The sequence below is a fragment of the Camelus bactrianus genome, chromosome 6 (assembly GCF_048773025.1).
Source record: "Camelus bactrianus isolate YW-2024 breed Bactrian camel chromosome 6, ASM4877302v1, whole genome shotgun sequence".
In the NCBI taxonomy this organism is placed as follows: domain Eukaryota; kingdom Metazoa; phylum Chordata; class Mammalia; order Artiodactyla; family Camelidae; genus Camelus; species Camelus bactrianus.
In genome coordinates, this window is record NC_133544.1 from 80,671,933 (window position 1) to 80,694,523 (window position 22,591).

The 22,591-nt window shown below is 37.9% G+C and overlaps 1 protein-coding gene across 1 annotated transcript in view; it reads left to right on the forward strand.

Moving 5' to 3' along the window:
* Positions 1–6,549: 6,549 nt before the first annotated feature.
* Positions 6,550–22,591, forward strand: part of SCG3 (secretogranin III) — a 33,824-nt gene continuing 17,782 nt past the window's right edge. Inside the window, exons 1-8 of the mRNA XM_010969515.2 lie at positions 6,550–6,971; positions 7,637–7,689; positions 8,191–8,236; positions 8,332–8,547; positions 12,992–13,134; positions 13,942–14,091; positions 16,737–16,914; positions 19,384–19,500. Coding sequence (XP_010967817.1) covers positions 6,881–6,971; positions 7,637–7,689; positions 8,191–8,236; positions 8,332–8,547; positions 12,992–13,134; positions 13,942–14,091; positions 16,737–16,914; positions 19,384–19,500 — 994 coding nt within the window. The 5' untranslated portion in view covers positions 6,550–6,880. The remainder of the gene's footprint in view (positions 6,972–7,636; positions 7,690–8,190; positions 8,237–8,331; positions 8,548–12,991; positions 13,135–13,941; positions 14,092–16,736; positions 16,915–19,383; positions 19,501–22,591) is intronic.

Below are 22,591 nucleotides of genomic sequence, written 5' to 3' on the forward strand. Positions count from 1 at the left end.
GGACTGAAAATCTTATTTCTCCAGCTCCTGAAAAGAACAACCTTGTCCAAGGTCACAACTCCTTCCTGGGGAGGCCTACACTCAATGACTGATCTATGCAGGAGTCTAAGGGCCTACATCTCTTGCCCCCAATTCAGGACAGCTCTAAAGAATCATCTCATCATTAGACTTCCTTGTGGGATTGACTAAAGCATCCATTGAGCTTGTATTGGTTCCATTTCTCCTTCTGGCAAATCCTACATCCTTCCCATTTTTTCTCTTCCATAGGTGTTGATTCAAGAGAGTACCCTAAAAACTTCTTGCATGCTAATCTACATTTCAGAATCTGTTTCCCAGGAAACCTGACCTGAGACAGTAGGCCTTCCTAAGACCATGATTTCTTAGCAAAGATACAGTCTGTGTAAGGGATTAAGTGCTGGGACTATCTGGAGGAAGAACATTCTGAGAAGAGAGAACAGCAAGTGCAAAGGCCCTGAGGCAGAAGAAGGCATGATGGGTTTGAGGACTGGGAAGGAATCTAATGAGGCTAGATTAGAAACAGTAAGGGGGAAGCAATTAAAGACTAAATCAGAGATGCAGTGGGGAGTCAAATAGTGTAGAGACAGACCATTTAAAGACTTGGCTTTTTCTCAGAGTGAAGTAGAGAGCTTGAGAATTTCCCAAAAGATCCCTGTTCCTCCCATCCTCCCCGAATCTGCCTCAAAAGACTCAACTCTCTAGGCATCATGGTACAAACAAGTTAAGCGAACAACGGAAAAGTCTGCCATCCAGCCTCCTTCTCCTCCTTCCCAAACTCAGATTCAGTGCTGGCACTTTGCACTCTGTAGGTGGCCTATCACATCTTGTCATCTTGTGGGCCCATTTTCTTTCTTTCTTTTGTTTTTGTTTTTGCTTTTGTTTTTCAGTTCTCCACAGTGTCTTCATCTTATATAACTGAAACTTTGTATCCCTTGGCCAATATCTCCCCATTTCACCCTCCTCCCAGCTCCTGGCAACCACCATTCTACTCTGTTTCCTGTGAGTTTGACTAGTTTAGATTCCACATATAAGGGACATTATGCAACATTTGTCTTCCTGCATCTGGCTTATTTCACTTTGCATAATGTCTTCCAGTTTCATCCAGGTTGTTGCAAATGGAATGATTTCTTTCTTTTTTAAGGCTGAATAATATTTTATCACATAGATCTCACATTTTCTTTATTCATTCAACTGTCCACAAACACTTAGGTCTTTTCTGTATCTTGGCTATTGTGAGTAATTCTTGGATGAACATGGGGATGCCAGTATCATTTTGAGATCCAAATTTCACTTCCTTTGGATACATTTCCAAAAGTGTGATTGCTGGATCACACAGTAGTTCTATTCTTAATTTTTTAAGGACCTGCCATACTATTTTCCACACTGGCTCCACCAATTTACATTCCCATCAATAGTACACAGGGTTCCCTTTTCTCCACATCCTCACCAACACTTGTTATTTCTTATCTCTGTGATGACAGCCATTTTGACATTTGAGAGGTAGTATCTCACTGTGGTTTTGATTTGCATTTTCCTGATGATCTGAGAAGCTGAGCATCTGTTCCTGTATTTGTTGGTCACTTGTACGTCTTTGGAGAAATGTCTGTTCAGGTCCTTTGATCATTTTTAAATTGGATTATTTGGTTTTTGCTATTGAGTTGCAGGAGTTTCTTATATATTTTAGATATTCGTCTCTTATCAGATGCATGGTCTGCAAATATTTTCTCCCATTCTGTAGGCTGCCTTTTCACTCTGTTGACTGTTTCCTTTGCTGGGCAAAATCTTTCTGGCTTGATGCGGTCTCATTGCTATTTTTGCTATTGTTGCCTGTGCTTTTGGTGTCAAGTTCTTCAAAGAAAGACCAATGTCAGGAAGCTTTTCTCCTGTGCTTTCTTCTATTTTCAATTTAATTTAACTTAGTTTTTTAAATTCTTATGTTTTATTGAAGTGTAGTCAATTTATGGCATTAGTTTCAGGTGTAGGGTCCATTTTCTTTATTCATACCCTCCTTTCATTTCCATGCTCTCACTTTCCTTGTTTTAGTCTTTTTATTTGCTCATTTCCATCATCCTTGGTTACTTCAACTTTGCTCTGATGGTGTATTTCCAGATTCCACATTTCTTTTTTGAGCTATACCAGCAGTCATCTCTAGTGCTGGCATCCTGTGTCAGTATTTTTCACAGAAACAGATCCATGCAGCTGCGAGGGCCTTTGCCAGCTCTGGTTCTCTATTTGTAGGCCTTTCATGAATATCTCTTCTGCAAGACTACTCTTTTGTAAAGAAAATGCTGAGTGGATAATCATACTGACAGAGTGACTAACAGCTCTTGAAGGAAATAGCAGCTCCTGGCACCAAAAGACTGTCATGATCCTCCAATATGGGACAACCATCATAGTCACAGCATCGGACGACCTAAGGTAAACAGGAAACCCTCCATCACTTCATTTATTTTCTTAAGCAAATGTATTTCCAGACACTGCAAAAGGGCTGAGAAATGAAAGATGATTAAGACGAGATTCCTTCCCTTGAAAAGTTCACAGTTTAGTGGGATAGACAGCTAGATATGTAAGCAGATAATTACATTGAGAGATAACGACTTTATAAATATATGTATAAAATATTTTCTTAGAAAAACATACACCAAAAGGAAATATACCAAAAGTTAGCAGTGGTTATTGCTATCAGATAATTTTTTTCCCTTTTTGCATACTGTATTTTCAGAATTTTTCCCTCAATGTATTTTTACTATTTTTGAAATAACGAGAAAAGAAACATGTACATAAAGCAGCACAATGGGATACACACTATATTGGAAGTGTGCACAGTATTCTAAGGAAGCAGCTAGCTTGTCTGGTGAAGTCAAAGACAATCTTGCAACATTTACCTTTCCAGTCTTACATGTGTCTCTCACATGCTAACCGAATGGAATGCATGGCCTTGTTTGGATCCTAGTCTAAGCAAACCATCTGTAAAAATATAAGGCAAGTGGGAAAATTTGCTCTCTGACTGGATATTTGATGATACTAAAGTAGTAGTAATATTATGGGGTATGATAAAGGTATTGCAAGAATACTGAGAAATAATAATCCTTATCTTTTAGGTAAACACACTGACGTACTTATGAATGAAATGATATAAAGTTTGGGATTTTTGTAGGTAAATAATTCATTGGTTGAAAATATAAAATAAAAACAGTAAAAACAGTGGTCATGAGTTAATGATCATTGAAGTTGGGTAATGAATTCATGGAGTTTATTTCAGTATTTTCATTCCTTTTGTGTTTGTTTAAAATTTTCTATAATTAAACATGCAATAATAACTAACATAAAATTTTTATCCAATAAATATAAACATCCTTCAAATAGCTCTATCTTCAAGACTCAGCTCAAAAGGCATCTTCTACACCAGTGAATGAGCACACAACAATCAATCCATGTATGTGTTAACACATACACAAGCAGCGTTGATAAACTCACTGTGCATTGTATGCTGTCTATTTTGTGTGTTTGTCAAGGACACTTGCCTTGCAACTTGAACATGTTTTATTATTCGATATCTGTAGTGTGCTTACATATAATAATCAACTATTTTAATATTTTATTTCAAAAAAGAGATCTCTTTGAAGCCTTTCATGACCATTCATTCCATTATTTGAGGGGAGGGATATAGCTTAGTGGTACAGTGCATGTTTAACATGCATGAGGTCCTGGGTTCAATCCCCAGTACCTCCATTAAATAAATAAATAAACAAACAAACAAACAAACAAACAAACAAACCTAACTGCCTCCACCCCCAAAAAAATTCAAAAAAAAAATTTGTTTTAAAGGGGGTAGGGTATAGCTCAGTGGTAGAGCGTGTGCTTAGGTAGCATGCATGAGGTCCTGGGTAAATCTTCAGTACTTCCACTTAAAAAAAAAAAAAGGAAAGAGTAAAAAAAATCAAAATCAAAACAGACTACATTCCATTATTTACACCCCACCTGAACTCTGCACATACAACAGGGACGTCATAACACACTCTTGTGGTTATTTGTTCACTTATATTTAAATGAGATCAATGTGTAGCACGTGAAACCTAAATAGTTACGGTGTTGTAGTCAGCCCTTTCTCTCTGTTAGGCTTTAAGACCACCAGTGACTGTATCTTACTTGTCTTGGTACACTCAGCAATCACCTCAATACCTGGTACATTATGAGTGCTCAATAAACATCTCCTGAATGAATGAATGAACAAATGAAACTTAGGATTATCCCACTCACAGACCTAAGTCCACTAGAAACATCAATAAGAATGAGGAATGTAAGAAGGGATAAGCTAGGAGGTCAAGATTTGCAAATACTAACTACTAATATAAAATAGATAAACAATAAGTTTATACTGTGTAGCTCAGGGAATTATATTTAATATCTTGTAGTAACCTATAATGAAAAAGAATACGAAAACAAATATATGTATGGATATGTATGACTGAAACATTATGCTGTATACCAGAAATTGACACATTGTAAACTGACTACTTCAATAAAAAATAATGCAAATTTTTTAAAAATCTGAGGAATGTAAATTAATTTATGTCTTACAGTTTACTCAGTGCTCCACAGCTCATTTGATCAGAGACATAACATGCTCCTAGATTTAGTGTCCAGGCACAGTCACTTTGAGTGCAAATGGCACAGAAAGGTCAAATACCTTTTTATTTTTGGCAAATAATGCAATGTACTCAATAGCCATTTCTTACTTTAATTCCATCCTGACTGCACCCTCCCCCCTCAACTGTAAACATACACTGAGGAGAGAGGTAAGTCAAGGACAGGACAAAGAATAGAGCAAGGCTGAGCCATTAGGTCAGTGACAGAATGAATCTCAGTTAAGGTCTATTTTACCTAATATTTGGTAATGTTTCTTAAAAGCTGAAAATATTTCATGACTTATTTTTTAGGCTGTGTCAAATTTTTCCTGACATCAAAATGATTGGATAAAGACATGTAGTCAATTGAACTCCACAGTAACACTGTAAGGTAAACAAAGTTTGCCACCTCTATTTTAAAGAGGAAAATAAGGAAATTTACCCTTCACTAGGCTGGGATTTTAAATTGTGGGACTTAATTTTTAAAAATGTAACCTACTGGGATAATAATGCTATGTTATTACTGCCAAGAAACAACTATTTATTTGTTTATTTACTTATTTGAATGGAGGAGGTAATTAGGTTTATTTACTTATTTATTTATTTAATGGAGGTACTGGGGATTGAACCCAGGATCTCCTGCTCTACCACCAAGCTATACTCTCCCCTCTGTTTGTTTTGAAGTAGGTGTTAGATCACAAGTACTCTTTAGATTCTTAAAAGTATTTGAGTGATTTCCAAACTCAATGACCTCCAGAATGAGGGAGATGTTTGTTAGCTTGTTTGTTTATTTTTAGATTCTTGAAAGACTAACTTGCTTCTTAAAAAGCAGGGGTGCAGAAATCAAAGGCCTGATTGTGCTGAATTCTTCTCTTTGGTCATTTTTCAGGCTAGTTCCCAGCATGCCACAGTCCAAAGGAAAGGGTCCAAACTCTATTTAAAAATCAGAGACCAAACAGCTTACTCAGCACCCTGCTCACATTAGTGTTGCTTGTATTCATCATTTTAAAGTCTTTTGATAGCTTCTTTTATGCAATAATCTTAGGCTTCTGGGAATATTCTCAAAATATAGGAAGTACCTCCCTGACCTAGTAACGATGAAAAATCCTTTTCATGACTACTTCTTTTCTTCAAGGAATGCTGGAATAACGAAGCCCTTAGGCATAATTGAAGCCTAGGGAAGAATTTCACAGAAGTGCAGCTTTTTTTTTTTTTTTTTTTTCTGTTTCGTTCTTTCTTTTGTTTCTGTTTTTGGTTTGTTTGTTTTTTGGTGGCAGTAGTGAAGAGGTAAAGGGGGAGAGGAGCTTTCTGTGGTGCAGAGGGGAAATTTTTTTTATTGAAACCAGCACTGCTGCTCACCTGCCCAGGACACAGACTAGGAGAGTGAGAGTGTGTTACAGCAATCTGACTATTTGAAAGAATGTTCCTTAATTTCCCAATTCAAAAGACTCCATAGAACTAAGACACAAATAAGAGCACCAAGTGACCCCTGGTGTGTTCACCCAAATCACAAAAGGCACGGCTCTTCTAAGAATATAAGAATTATATCTACCTTTTAGGTACAGAAGGTGGAATGGAAAGAAGGGCTTTTTTGGGAGAAGATATCTCAGAATAATCTTAAAGCAGAACCCCTTGTACAAGGTTATCTAGCTTTCCTTTACAAGTGCACGGGCAAAGAAGGCATTTGGTGCTTGAGGTAACGTTTACTTGGGAGGTTACGACAATGATGTCCATGCTTCCGGCATTCCAGGTGACCCTGAGCGCAGGAGCACCCCTAGGACTGCGGCACACAGAATACGCTAGCCGGTCTGTCGCCCCTCCTCCTTTCCATTACCGGGAGGGATTGGAGTAGCTTTGGAGTTGCTGACGCCATCCCCTCCCGCCTCTGGCTCCCAGGGAGCATGCGCTTCCATCCTCACTTCCTTCCCAGGAGGGAGCGAGAATAAGGCGACGCCCTAGCGGACCCGCTGCCCGCTCCGCGTCACAGGAACTTCAGCACCCACGGGGCGGACAGCGCTCTCCTCCACCTGAAGACCTGACGCGGGAGCCCTTGAGCTTTCCTAATCCCTTCACTCGGGAGCCCGGCACAGCTCCACCAGCCGCGGGTCCCCGCCACCTGCCCTCCCGGCGCCCGCCCTCCTAGCTCTTCCTGTTTTTACTCCTTTTCATTCATAACAAAAGCTACAGCCCCGGGAGCCCGGCGCCAGGCAGTTTCTGAAGCCAAGCGTGGAAGAATGGGGTTCCTTTGGACCGGCACTTGGATTCTGGTGTTGGTTCTCTACAGCAGCTCAGTTCAGGCTTTCCCCAAACCGGCAGGCAGCCAAGGTACGTAGACAGTTTTTTCCCCAATCTCCTTTTTATTTCTCCAGGAAAAAGGAAAGCTTCGTATAAACCGTGAGCTGTAAATCATTTTCTGATCATGTCGTATCCGTGCATTTTGACAGAGAAATCAGTTCGAATTTAAAGGCTTAAGACAGATTACCCCCATTCACTTTTTAAACGATAGAGCAATAACATGGGTTGTTCTGAAAGATCTTATTTTGATATCGGAAAGGGGTGGCTTTTCCGCCTAGTCAGGTGGCTTTTTTTTTTTCCCTAGTCGCCTTACAGCCTTTCTTAGATCCTCTATTCATAGCATGTGCAATGTACGACGAAAAAGCTTTTAATGTGCCAATAATACCAATCCAAATTATGCTCTGCCTAGTTGAAAACAGCTGGTAAACCAAGTGTTAGAACTATTTTTTAGATTTCTGGTCAGAAAAAAAAAGCATTATTCGATTAACTCAGGAAACACCAGGATAACAAACAAAGCAACACTAATAATCATAGTTTTTGTATAATCTTGTTAATCTTTGTTAATATATGTATTTTTCACAGACTTCCAAAAATGTTTCTCTTGGTAACTTTCTTTTTTGGAGATGTTGTTTAATGAGACATATTGTGTCTTTCCAATACACAACTAAATTTGTATTTGTGTGTGTTTATTCTAGACAAGCCCCTACATAATAGAGAATTAAGTGCAGAAAGACCTTTGAATGAGCAGGTAGGTCAAAAGTAAAATTATAAATGCTATTTCATTTTAGTTTAATTATTATTTAATGTAATTATACTGTGACTTTTTAGCCATTTTGAATCCATAAACTTCAGGAGCTTACTAATCAACTGACCAAAAGATGGGAAATACAGTTTTGGCAACTTCTATATCCTGACAGTTATATAGAGAGAGTTCTGTATAATACTAAGAGCTAACTGCATAAGAAACAACCCAGTAGGCTCAACATCACATCCACTCTATAGTAAAATTTCTTAATTTATCAGAGATTTCTCTTTCACCGGTATTATTAGAGAAGGAAATTAGTATTTATGGACCATCTGCCCTTTATTTTATCTCATTTAATCCTTGTGACAATGCTTTGAGATAGAAGTTATTATCTACATTTTACAAACAAGAAAACTGAATCCCATGAAGATTATTTAGCTGTCATATTTGTTAAGTGGTAGAACAATGATTTAAATCCAGGTCTATCTCCTGTTTGTTTCACAGATTGCTGAAGCAGAAGCAGACAAGATTAAAAAAATATACCCTCCAGGTAATAAGAAATTATACTGATGTTAATTTAAACAATGTAGACTATGAGATTCTTAACTAAAATGGATGTCTTGGGCTTGGGGGCCTTTCTTCCAGAAAACAAGCCAGGTGAAAGCAATTATTCCTTTGTTGATAACTTGAACCTGCTAAAAGCAATAACAGAAAAGGAAAAAAATGAGAAAGAAAGGCAATCTGTAAAAAGCTCCCCAAATGATAATAAAGTGAACATGGAAGATGTTGACTCAACCAAGAATCGAAGACTGATTGATGATTATGATTCTACTAAGAGTGGACTGGATCATAAGTTTCAAGGTAAATGAGGGGAAAAAAACTTTTGCTAGCTATTTTCTCTAATTTGGAGTTTCAGAGAAAGTCTTTTATTTTAAAAATATCTCTTATACACTCACAATCCTTTATTAGTCAGGTCCAAAATTGAAATAAAGCTCAAACTTACTGATGATGTGGGAAGCTTCAGCTTCGCAGAAGCTCAGATTTTATTTTCTCTTGAAACGGTTCTTAACTGATGTTTAGAAAAAACTTAAATCTACTGTCTATATTTTATATTATTGAATTCATTTTGACATTCCAATGTATTTTAACTATTAGCACAAACAAAATATCATAATTATCAAATAATTAAATCAACAAAACACTCCACTCCCAAGGTGAAATATTCATTACTTCCTTTTCAGTGTTCTCTTTCTAGCTACATCTTTTCTCCCTAGATCATTCTAACCTCTCCATGGCTTCAGTTACCATCTATATCCTAATGTCCTATATCACTAGCCCAGACTTCTCTGAACTTTAGATCTGTATCTGTTTATCTACCTACTTAACCTCTTCCCTTGGAAGTCTCAGAAGCACCTCAAATTTAACACGAATAAAATTAAACTACTAATTTCTGTATACCTTGCAACTTAGCCCTCTTCAAGTGCTCCTTCTCTAGGAAAGGCACTACTACACATCCAGTTTTTCAAGGCAGAAATCTAGGACTCAAACTATTTCTTTTTTTTCCTTACCTCTCAAATTCTAATCCACCAGTCTTATCAATTTCACCTTCTATGAATCTCTCTGTTTTTTTCTCTATTCTCAATCACCAACATACTTTTTCAATTGTGTCTCACTTGAACTGCTGCAAAACCTTCTAATGACTCATCCAGCATTCACTCTGACCCTGTCCAACTTATTCTTCAGGTAGCAGCCATAGTGATCTTTTCAACACACAAATATAAGCATGTAACTCTTTTGCATAAAAACTGTTACTAGATTGCCATTTCTCTTGAGATAAAACCCCACATCCTTCATGTATGTGGCTTCTGCAGTCCTGCATAGACTGGTTCCTGTCTACTTTTCTAGGTTCATCTAGGACACAAAATCTGACAGAAACCTTGTTTCTTTCCTTCTTCCTTTACTTTCACTTAGTGCAGTTTGTAATTTTACATTCCTGAGTGTGACTGCTTATGCTTTATCTTTTTCTCCTAAACTGAAAACTCTGAGAACACAGACATTGTAGCCCCAGTGTCTGGATGCTCATGAGTTTATTGCATCAATTGATAAAAGAATAAATGAACACATAAAAGACTGCATAAAGGAATAAATAAACTATTGTACCTAGGCATTGTGGTCCTCCTCAAACACTCTGAATTGACCATTTGATTTCATAAAGTTTTTAAAAAATAGTCTAGTATTTGTCTTTTTGGTCAAATGAGTTACACATGCAGGCACAGGCACATCTGTTTGTAATCTGATCACAAACTCGAGCAATTTGTTTTTAAATCGTTCAACATTTTATTACCATCCCAGATAGGTTCAGAACTACTAAGTGCTAGTCCTGGTGGTCTAGGTTTACCCTAGGAGTCATTTTAAGTCCACCTGAGTATATAGAAAAGACTCTTGGAGAGAATGATATATGAGTGAATCCTCTTATACCCTGATAATCCTGGGACCACCTCAGAGGCATGTGGACTTACATTCCAGAAGGGAGGTGAAGGGGCTGAACTTTTGCAGGGGGGCTTTTACACCTTTAGTAAACCTCTAAATGGGCTTGTGCCATAGGGCTCATCAATTCTCCTTCTCTACTGTATGTGTCATTCAGGATTTTTCTAAGTTTTTTTTAGGAAATACTGCTTAGGGGCTTCTGTGTGCATTAACTGAATAAATATTCATTGAGCAATTACTATGTATCAGACTATGAGCTAGACAGTAAGCTTTGTGTGGTTAGGGACCATGTGCGGTTAAGGACCATGCCTAAACTATTTATCACTGTTTCCAGTTCTGGTCCATATTATGATTTTAATAAAAATGTGTTGAACAAGTAAATGATTACTGTATTAGATGCTGGAGATTCAAAACATAACTGGAACAAAACATAAGTAGAAGAGGGCCCTTTTACATCCACTTAGAATGTTATAGCTGCTTGAAAAAGTTATAAATGTTGAACTCATGCTTGGCTTCCTTCTGAGGTCTATGTGGGAGGGTGAAATAGGATCAGTAGAGAAGTCATTCTGAGTAACTCCGTCCCTTTTAGAGGAACAGGGGAAATCCCGAGAAGGTAAGGAGTAGTGCCATGTGTTCAACTATTTTTTTATTAATACAATTTTCTTATTTTTTATTATCTCTATGTCTCTAGCTATGTACCCTTTTCATTTTTTTTAAATCAAAGTATAGTTGATTTACAATGTTGTGTTAGTTTCAGGTGTACAGCAAAGGGATTTGTTACATAAATGTATAATATATATTCTTTTTCAGATTCTTTTCCATTATGGATTATTACAAGACATTAAGTATAGTTCCCTGTGTTATACAGTAGGTCCTTGTGGGTTATCTTTTATATATATTAGTGTGTATATTCAAGTGCTCAACTATTAACCCCATTGAGCAAAGCTCTGCCAGGGGAGGCTTAAGTTCCTGGCTCAAGAGAATACAGCAGTGCAGCAGAGGAAAGGGGCCATTTCTTCAGGATGTTGCTCATGTTCAACTGAAAAACAGTCATCTCAGTTATTTTCCAGCCTCAGTCATCAAACACTGTTCTTCCTTTTTCAGATCCTCAGGGATAAGTGGGCAGGGAAATAAATTCTTCCACCTCTACACAGACCCGGGCAATTTCTACTCCATGTATTCCCAAGAGTCTGATTCGCAGCCTGCAAATGGAGAAATCAGACCTAAAGGGTAGTGAGTCTCTGCTGCTGACAAAATGGATGATGGACCCAGTTTTCAGTCAGCCAGGAGGGGAAGTGACTTCACTGGGTTTTTCTAGGAGACTGTTCTGCTAATTAGTCCTTCTGATACGCAGGACTCAAAAGGCTCACAGCTCATGGGTTGGCCAACAGCTCAGCAATAATACAATATCAAAGAACGTCCAGCCTTCTGTGTATAATCTCCCTACTCATTTTCCTAAGCTTCTTTCCAAACAACAAGAAGGCGATATTCTGCCTGAGGCTGCATATACTTCCATCTTCATAGAGTCTGGGAAAAGGCAATGAATCCCCAGGAGCCATAGAAGAAAAGGACAGAATCAGAATAGAAATATGGACTAGGTTGTTCTTTCTTTGAGTGAGTATGGTCAGAATTACTCGGGCAGAATTGGGCTAGGGAGTCAATGTCTATTTTCTCCAGAAGGTAACTACAGTTCCTTTATTTCAGGAAATAAAGAAATCCACTGTCCATAATAATAAAGCTACATTAACTTTCATATAATACTTTGCAATTCAAAAGGTGCTTTTACATCTTATTTTATCTGATCCCGTGAAATACTCTTATTACCTGCTGTTACAGTGGTCCAAGGATACATAGATAACAAGAGGGATCACTGGAGCTAAATTTCTGATCTTTCCAAGCTGCCGAGAGGTGACAGGGGGAGTTAAGTGCCTTGTAAACTTGCACCTATGAATATACTGTTCCATGGGGTATAGATTGGAAAAAGACCAATTGATTCCTGGAAGTGCTCTATGGACATGGTGCAATGCTTCCTTTCCTCAGGATGGGTCTTTGCTTTAGTCTGAAGTAGGGCTGCCAAATGTATTCCCAGGAAAGAAGAGGAGACCAGGAGACATATCTGCCAGCTTCTCTGCAGAGATTTGCATACATTTACATATTGCTTTGTGCAAATCTGTTATCACATTTTCAAAGTTTTAATTCCAGGCACATAAAACAAGTTTCTTATTCTCTGGAGAAAGAGGCTTGTCATATTAAGCTGCCTTACACAAATACGCTCTGAAACATGTTCATTTACAAGTAAACATTTATTCCAGGGAAGTCATAAAGTCTTCAGTACATACTCTCTGATTCTGAGTGTGAGGCAGGTTTTCCCACCCTCAGCCCAGGAATTTGCCTAAAAAGGGAGTACATGCACAGATAATATCAATCTACAACTTGGATGGAAATGGAATATCAAATTATATATTATGCAGAAGGGTGCTTTGAACAGTATGGCATACTATCTAAATGTGGCATATTATAAAAATTAAAACTATAATATTGTTTGTATTAGTGCTAAAAATGGAGAGGTCTTTTGTGTTGGCTTCAGATTTTTCTCTTATAATCACATAAGAGGCTTTCAGAATTTCCATCATCATCCTAGGTTCTTAACTTGAAGTCAAATTCTATTTCAAACTGAGAGTTTATGTGGACCAAGCACCACCTCAAATATATTCCAAACATATCTGAGTGTGTAAGAACAAGCTATAGATCATAAATCTAATATCTAAGGAATATGTCTGTGATCACCATGATGTGAAATTGTGATTGCTCTGTCTAGATGATCCAGACGGCCTTCATCAACTAGATGGAACTCCTTTAACTGCTGAGGACATTGTCCAGAAAATTGCTACAAGGATTTATGAAGAAAATGACAGAGGAGTATTTGACAAGATCGTTTCTAAACTGCTGAATCTTGGCCTAGTAAGTCATATGCATGTGAATAAACCAAATTCTTAGTACAGTTTGGAATATGCTCTGAAGTCAAGCCACTTCATTCAAATGGCTGAATGTTTATATAATGCATCTACTTTATACTCAGCATCGTAGGTTTGGAGGACAAGTAAGGCACCATTCTTTCCCTCTAAGAATTTATAGTTTATCAGAGGCACTAGTCAGGTATACACATGCTCATAATGCAAGTTGCGTGGGAACTATCAGAGTGGTCCAGCATGCCGGAGGACGGATTATATCCAGTGGAACAATAAGGAAAACTTCAGTGAAGGAGGTGTTTGAAGTGAACTTAGAAGAATGGTTAGGATTTAAGTAAAAGAAACATGAGAGGGGAGAAGGAAATAAGATGGGCAAAACCATGCAATGATTGGGAAACTCTAAGCAATCCAACCTGACCCTGCCTCACTTTAGCTCCCCGGCCTTAAGACAGACCTGGCAGGCTTTAGGAGGGCATAGAATTTGCAGGTTTCAAAGGTTACCTGCGCATGACCTGCAGCTAAGGGTTGAGAAACAACTTTTGTTTCTCAGAGTGAGTATTCTGTGGGTTCCAACAGACAGGACTGACCACCTCCAGAGTGGGGCCAAAGACACTTCCCTGGAGTGCTGGGCAGTCACTTGGATAGCTGGCATGTAGTAGAGGTATAAACACGGGTTGTTCAGAAGAAGGACCAGAGCATCTCTTCTAAAAATATGTGTTCAACTAAAGAGTTTCATCTAGATTTTTTTAATCACAAGAATGGAAATAACCACTCCATATATTTTGACTCTTTATAACAGATCACAGAAAGCCAGGCACAGACACTGGAAGATGAAGTTGCAGAGGTTTTACAAAAATTGATCTCTCAGGAAGCCAACAATTATGAAGAGGAACCCAGTAAAGCAACAAGCAGCTCTGAGAGTCAGGCTGGAAAAATACCGGAGAAAGTGGTATGTATATGTGAATGTATATGCATGTGTTATGTTTGTGTGTATATGCATGCGCAGGGATGTGTGTGTGCGTGTATACTTGTATTTGTATATAATTAATGCAATCTGCATATAATTAATACCTCAGTTGGTGCCAAAGAAGATTTGGGATATGTGTTGTTTTTAACCTACTTAAAATACATATTCATGAAATGCCAATAAGTTAAAAGATATAAATGAACTCTACTTTGAAAATAATGTAAAGACTCATGTTTTATTATATTACATAGTAAAGATTAGGCCTTATACCCCAAAGTAAAATAACACATAATATTACAGGAAATGGTTATTTCACATAACAATTTGTATAATTCCAGTGCTCTGGAATCAAGTATTTCACAGCTCTTTTGGTATCCAACTTCTGTTCACAGCGGATGTCAGCATCTGCTCACAAAACCCCAAAAAAGAAACTTGGCTTGGTTTGATCCTTTAACACATCAGCTTTTATATTCCCCAGAGTCAGTTGCCTGCTGCTGCCTCTCTGTCTATCCTGTGCTCTTCCGCCTGCTCCTTCCCCTTCTCATTAGCTCAGAGCCTGACTGCCATCCTTTACTTAAGATTTGTCATTCATTCGCCCTTCTCCTTGCCTCTTCATCTTTTCTTTGGTCTCAGCCAAGCTACTAAAATCTCTATCTCCTCCTTGCATTCTCTCTACAACTCCAGATGGTCTTAACCATAGGAGGACATAAGAGGATATCCTCCTCTTTTGTTTTCTCCACTAGAGCACCCGGATCCCATGGCTCCTCATCCTTTCCAACATTCTATCCCAAATACGAGGAAAAATAATATGTAGATTTATGGTCCTGTTTTTAGAGGAGGCTAGAAAACAGAAATTGGTATGACTTCTTTTTTTTTACTAGATTGCCTAAAAGCTCTCCTTTGCTCACCTACTTCAAATCCCCACCAGCTGCCATCTTTTAAAACAGCTCTGAAATCCACCTACCCTAAAAAAAACTTCCTAGTTCATCAAAGAACTCATGACTTTCACTCGAGCTTACCAGTCTGAACTAAAACTGACATAGCAACGTTCATGATCCTTCACTCCTCTTGTGTACTCCTTACTTCCCATCTATAAAATGTCCCCATGCTTGACCTGTGCACTCAAGTTACCTAAATGCATTAATGCAAATGAAATATTCTTTCAATAAATATTTGTTGAGAAACCAACTAGGTACCAAGCACCGGGGATACAATGCTCACTTAGAAAGATATAATTCCTTCTCTCATGAAGCTTAAGGTCTAATGGAAGAGGCAGATGGTCTTCAAATAGTCATATTTTTTAGTTGCAACTGCATTAAGTGCTCTAAGAAACATGGTTCTGTGAAACCACATAAATAAGGAACCTGTCCTGGACTTAGGCTCGGGGAAGGCTTCCTAGAGGAAGTGACTTGAGCCAAAAACTGAAGGCTGAATAGGAGTTAACTTGTGAACATGAGAGGCAGTATGTAGGGAAGGATGTACCCAAGTAACTGAAACAAGGGCAGTGTGGATGCTGCACAGAGACGGCAGTGAGAGATGGGACTGAGGAGGGGACCCAGGCCAGACCAGACCAGGCAGCACCATATCAGCCAGATACAGATTCTGATCTTTATCATAAAAGCAGTGGGAAAATACTGAAGGATTTTAAGCAAAGGAATTACATGATCATATTTTTAAAAATATAACTGGCTATAACATGGAAAACTCAGTGTTGGGAATAAACTGGAGGGTGGGTGGTATACCAGTTAGAAAGTAAGAAATGAAGGTATCTTGGACTAGAGTAGGGTAGTGGAGAAAGAGAAACGTACACAATTGGGATAAATATAGAGTGTATGACAACAAGGCTACTGATGGTTGGATGTGAGGAAATGAAGAGGAAGGGACAAAAAAAGGCTCTTACATTTCTGTTTAGTCCAATAAATGGAGAACGGATCATTAAGATAGGGAACACTGGGAGGGGGAGGATATAGTTCAGTGGTGGGGTATGTGCTCTGCATGCACGAGGTCCCCGATTCAATCCCCAGTACTTCCATTAAATAAACATACAAACAAACCTAATTACCTCCCCTCTCCAAAAATAAACCCTCCCAAACAAACAAAAAAGATAGGAACACTGGACACATATCAAGTCTGGGACAAAGAATCTTGTGCAGCCTCCCAGAAAGCCTTCAAAATGTCACCCAGAAACCCCCAAGGTGTGACTGCTCTGCTCGTGTTAGACATTGTGACAGGCTTTCCTGTATCTTGGCACAATCTGTCTTGGTAGATTCTACAAACTCAAAGGACCCCACCTCACCCCTTGGTGAAAGGCAGTTTTACAAAGACACTCTCATGAGAAATTGGTGGAGGGGAATTTGATCAGAGCAGGACCTAGAAATTCCCTATCTATTTTCTACTGAGCAGGACCCAGGGTCTTCAGGTAAAGTACCTGTCTCTAAGTCCCAATGACCTACCCATGTGACAAGATGCCCACATGCCTAGAAAAGAGTTTGATCCTGCAGGAGCTTGCCAAGAAGGAGGTATTCTTGTACTTCACATTCAAGGGCATCACAAAGGAACGAGTTAAGCCGGAGTGTCATTTGTTCTAACAAAATGTTTATTTTGTATTTATTTTTTCCCCACTGGAGACTCCAATGGCAGCAATTCAAGATGGTTTTACTAATGGCGAAAATGATGAAACAGTATCCAACACCTTAACCTTGACAAAAGGCTTGGAAAGGAGAGCTAAAACCTACGGTGAAGACAACTTTGAGGAACTCCAGTATTTCCCCAACTTCTATGCACTACTGAAAAGTATTGATTCAGGTAAATACTGTGTTTTCTGACCATGTGGAACAGAAACTGGTAATTCCAGGAAATGTGGGTGGTGTTTTCTTTCTTCCTGTTTTCAGTTTCTAAATTCAACCCTCAATGACATACATCATGGCTTTGGGGAAAATAGTTCACATTGATTTTTTTCCCAAAAGAATTGTACTAGTCATGGAAATATTTAGGAAAGGATAATCAGGAAAGGTGGAATTTCTGGATAATTTAATCTTCATGTTAACAGAGGGTTCATTTATTTGTTCAATAAACAGTTATTGAATACGTGCTGTGTTCCTGGTATTGGAGTGAACCTTGTGCTGATGAAGGGATGAGTCAGAGAGAGTCCTTGGCCTGACCCAGTTCAGCCTCAATTGTTATTGCAAATCGTTTTTTATTTTAAGGCTTTATCTTCTTCTCTTAGTAGGAACAGTATGTAGAACATAATTTATTATTTCTAAGTGATTCAGAATTTTGCTTTTTAGACATGTGCAACTTCAGTCTTCAAATGAGTTGAAGTGAACAAGACATTGGACCAATGAAGTCCAAGAGCCCAAAACACTTGGGAAACGATCTGCTTTTTAAAAAAAGTCCTTAATGTGTTTCTCTCTTTTCTTTTATATGTGCACCAAAATGAGTTGACTGAAGATTTAAGTTCATATTTATTTCTGCAAGCAGGATAATAATCTGCAAACTTTCTGTTGTTGTTGTTCAGACAGATGCCCTCACTGCCTTATGGCTTTTCTTTCCTGTTTAAAGATTCATCCCCAGATTGAACATTTGTAATAAAGATTTCTATAATTCTAACATATTTCCCCAAGACGTGACCTTAGAGTGAGCTTTCCTTTCTGGAGAACATCCTTTTGTCCTTCAATCCCAGACATTGACCGAATGGCACCAGCCCCTCTGCTAGTGTCTGTAGGGCTTATACATCTCGAGGGTCCATTCTGATCCATTTTGCCCCACTGGTTGGCAGACACCCAGCTCAGAACCTCTGTTGTCCTGGTGAGTCACTTCTTGTTAGTAAAGTACATCAGCACGAGACCAAATTTTTATATGGCTGTGACCTTGAGCAAATAATGTGATTGCTCAAGGTATTATTTACCTGCCCTTTTCCAGGATTTCTCTCCCCATCCCTTCTCTCACCTTCCTCTCCCCAATCTTGTGACTTTTACGGTATGTTTAAGGTTCTACTGTATGGAATATTCTCTATGTATTTTCATCTGTCAGTCTTCTTGACCCCATTCCTTATTGCCTTTATTTTTATAGGCTTTTAATTTAAGTACTTAGACTGAGGTCTTTGAAAGTACCCATCTTTTTCACACAAGGTCTGAACCAATTGAGAAATAATAAAGCAGGTTAAGAAATAAAATATCTTCGATACTGATACAGACCAGGTTGTAGAATGTATCTTAGTGTGAGAGCCAGCAGTGGGCGTACCTACTCCCGACCCCTCAGTGTAGCTTTTTGAAAAGCCAGTCCTGGGATAGTTTGAGTCCGCAGAGTAGGCACTTTTTCAGGTCCCTGCCTTCCTTCCACTGTTTCAGGGGAGCAGAAAGAAGGAAGATTCCAAATCCCCATTAGTCAAGAAATGCAGACCAGGGGCTGTAGCTCATCAATCTTATCTGTGGGGAGGATGAAAAGATGGAGGGGAAGACTAGAAGTATTTAGAGAAAATTCTTCATAGCAGCTAGAAGAATAGGGAAGCTGGCCTCTAACAACTAAATTTTTGTCTTCAAAAATGGAAATAGATTTTTTTTCTGATTTTAGACTTAATACAGCTACTGAACTACTATGGAATCATTGGCCATCTTGTTCTATCGAGATACAGAACAGTATGTCAAATATGAAGAGTTCCCAAGAAACTGTTAATGATGGTTGCTTGTAGGAAGTAGGGGGTTGGGGGGAGGGAAGAGAACATTACTTTCACTATTTACTTCTGTACCATTGGAATATTTTTGCAATATGCTTATGTTCTTTCAAATGAAATAAAGTGTAGAAAGCAATATACTACTATTAAAAAAAATCAACCTTACATTTAAAGAAGAAAGATACATGTGTGTTATTATTTCAAATATTTAGCTTGACTAACAAAAACAGGTCATTCTTGTCCTCAGAAATATATGACCTGAGTAGAGAAAAGTTATTGAGTTACCAATCTGCTAACTTTCTTTTGAGTTCATATTATCTCAGTCTGCAAACTGTCTCTATCATCTAATCTATCAAAAAATATTTTAAAGTAAACCCTTTTGGAGAAATTGTCATTACCCATATCTGAAAAAGTGCAGTACATCTGTACATTGTCCTGAATTCCCAATCAAGCCTTAGGCTTTTTGTAAATTAAATATATGTGGTTTTAGCCACATATGTAGGGAGAAATATTTCAATAAGATGCTGTACTTCATAAATTGTCACTGAAAGAGGAAGCTATACTGCACTAGTTTTAAAAAATTATCTTGTCTTTTTATACAGAAAAAGAGGCAAAAGAGAAAGAAACCCTGATTACTATCATGAAAACGTTGATTGACTTTGTGAAGATGATGGTAAAGTATGGCACAATCTCTCCAGAAGAAGGTGTTTCCTACCTTGGTGAGAGTCCTATCTCTTGTTTTCACTGTGGTTAGTTTTCATTGTCCAAAATGGATTAGAGATTGGGCAATAAATATTTTACTAATTTGATCATTTATGCCAAAATAGCCTGAATCTCTTTCGTAACCAGAACTGGCCATCTTGATAATGGACACGGGTAAAATTCACCAGACATTTACAGCTCTTTATAGATCCAGTTCAAATACAAACATTTTGCTTTTGTTATATTTTTGTCTTACTAACATTTTCTAATAATCTCCTTGAAGACAATTTTATTAAAATTTGATGTTTTTTTTTCTTCAATTGTGTTTGCATGGTGGGGAATAAAAGGTTTTAACCAGTGAGATCTGTGTGTGGTGAGGAGGGAGCACTGGACTGGGCATCAGAAGTTCTGCCCCCTGGTCCCAGCTCTGCCTCAGACCAGGTCTGTGATGCTGGGGAAGACACTCTCCTTTCTAGGCCTCAGTTTCTGTATCTGTAGAATACAGGACCCTGTTCTCTGCAACAGGGGCTGGTAAACTACTGTCTGTGGGCCAGATCTGGCCCACCACCTATTTTTGTACAACACACAAGCGAAGAATAGCTTTTACATCTTTAAATGGTTGGGAAAAAGATCAGAAGAATAGTATTTTGTGACATGAGAAAACACTATAAAATTCAAATTTCAGTGTCTATAAATAAAGTTTTTCTTTAATTTTTTTTAATTAAAAAAAATTTTAAGGGGGCAGGTAATTAGGTTTATTAATTTATTTTTTAACAGAGGTACTGGGGATTCAACCCAGGACCTCACACGTGCTAAGCAGGCATCCTACCACTGACCTATACCTGTCCTCCCCCCCATAAGTAAAGTTTTATTGGCACATATCCATGCTTCTTTGTTTTAGTGCTGTCTATGGCTGCTTTTTTGCTATGATGACCAAGTTCTGTAGTTGCAACAGAGACCATATGGCCCACAAAACCAAAAATATTTACTATCTGGCCCTTTATAGCAAAAGTTTGTTGACACTTAATTCTTTGAACTTTATAGATAAGCTTAAATAATCTTTGATTCTGCATGTTGTTCGAAGAAGAAGAAAAGCCTTTTGCTTTCCTGCTTGGTTTAGTTAATCAACACATACCATTCATCTCAGATATCCTTCAGGCAAGATGAACTCATGGCCCCTTACTCTGGTCACTGACCAGGGAAGGGAGAATTAAACGGAAGAGAAAAATCTCACAGGACAGAGTAATCTAGAATTATTCTATATGAACTTCATTTTTTCCTACATGAAAAATAATTTTTTACTTTTTAAAAAATTGGTTATAAAAGAACATTTTAAAAAATCAGTCAATGCAGAAAGATAATAAAAAGACAGTGAAAAGCTACTCCTAAAACTAATACCCAGGTAACATTCTGATTTATATCTTTCCAGATGTTTTTTCTCTGTGTGTTCACACATACACATACGTATCTATATCATTTTTTTTTCTTTTAGTTTATTTATCAAACTTGGGCTCAAGTTACACACCAAGCTTTGTGGCCTATTTCACTCACCTAATAATAGATCAAAGACATTGTTTCAAATCAATCATTGTTTCATATCAATAACCTGTTGACTCAGAAATTCCACACTTACCCTATGGAAATAAATTAGAGATGCCACAAAGGCTTGCATGCTAGCCAGGTATCTCCACTACTATTTACATGTGTGCTGTCCACAATCGTAGTCACAGGTTGCTATTTAAATTAAAAGTAATAAAAATTAAGCAAAATGAAAAATCTAGTTTCTTAGTTGCTCTAAGCACATTTCAGGTGTTCAATTGTCACAAGTAGCTGGTGGCTACCATACTGAACAGCACAGAAATGAGTATTTCCATCATTGCAGAAAGTTCTACTGGACAGCACTGGTGTATAGGAAAAAACAGTGGAAATAACCTAGCTACCCCATAAGAGAAGACTATCTAAATTATTTCTTCTTATGATAGGCTAAATTTTATTTTTTAATGTTTGTGTTTTTAATAATCATGTTTATCAATAAATATTATTTACAAAGACTAATGACATGGGGAAATGTTCATGATACACTGTTGAATGCTTAAAGCCATTTAGAATATGACCTTAATTTGGGTGTTAAAAAATGGATATACATATAGAAATAAAATTGGAAAGAAATATACCAAAACAGTATCTGGGCATAATAAGTGTTATTTTTTCTTCATAATTTTCTGTTCACTTTCTCATATATCTGTAACTTTTATTTATGTAACTTTTACAATTAGAAAGAGTTGTACATAAAGAGTTTTTCTGTATAAGCCCATTGGATTTTGATTTCCACTGCCATGGAGGTCCACCCTCAAACCCTGAGGGCTCAGTAACAGCCTGTGTAGAAGAGAGAGGATTAACTCGCCTCCTCTCCGTCAGTCTCAGCAAGTAACAATGACCAGTGACCGCCTGTTCTGTTCTTGCTCCAGCGGTGTATGGTGACTACAAAGTTTGCCCGCTATGGTTGCTATTTCAAAGAAGAAAGCAGGCTGTGTCACACAGTGGAATATGCTGATATTCCTCTCAAAAGAGGGATGGGGGAGGGCAGAAGGAAGAGTTTTCTTAGGGAGGAATAATACAAGGTACTTATGAAATCTTTATAGACTATTTACAAAGAAATGCTTGTTTGCCAATAGCAAAAAAGCCCTGTCTTATTAGTGAGATGGATATGCAACTGGTTGAAAAACTGAACACAAAGGGTGTGGATTCTAATTCACTGGCAACCTTGAGGTGGTCATAGTGTAGATTCCTGTCTGGCAACACCTATATGGTGTTATTCCAAAGAACAGAACAGAATTAGGGCAAAGACAAGGCTACAGATTTCAGCTTAATATGAGTAGGGAAACTGTCATCCTTAAGACATCTAACATGATGGAGGTGTCAGATAACCCTACCGTGTAATCATTTTGCAGAATGTAAGTGTATCAAATTAACAACTTTGTACCCCTTAAACTTACACAACGTTCTATCTCAATGAAAAAACGTTTAAGACTAACAATAGAACTGGCTGCCTCATGAATTAGTGAGAGCCCTGAATGGCAGAAATCCAACTCTTTGGCTTAAACGAAA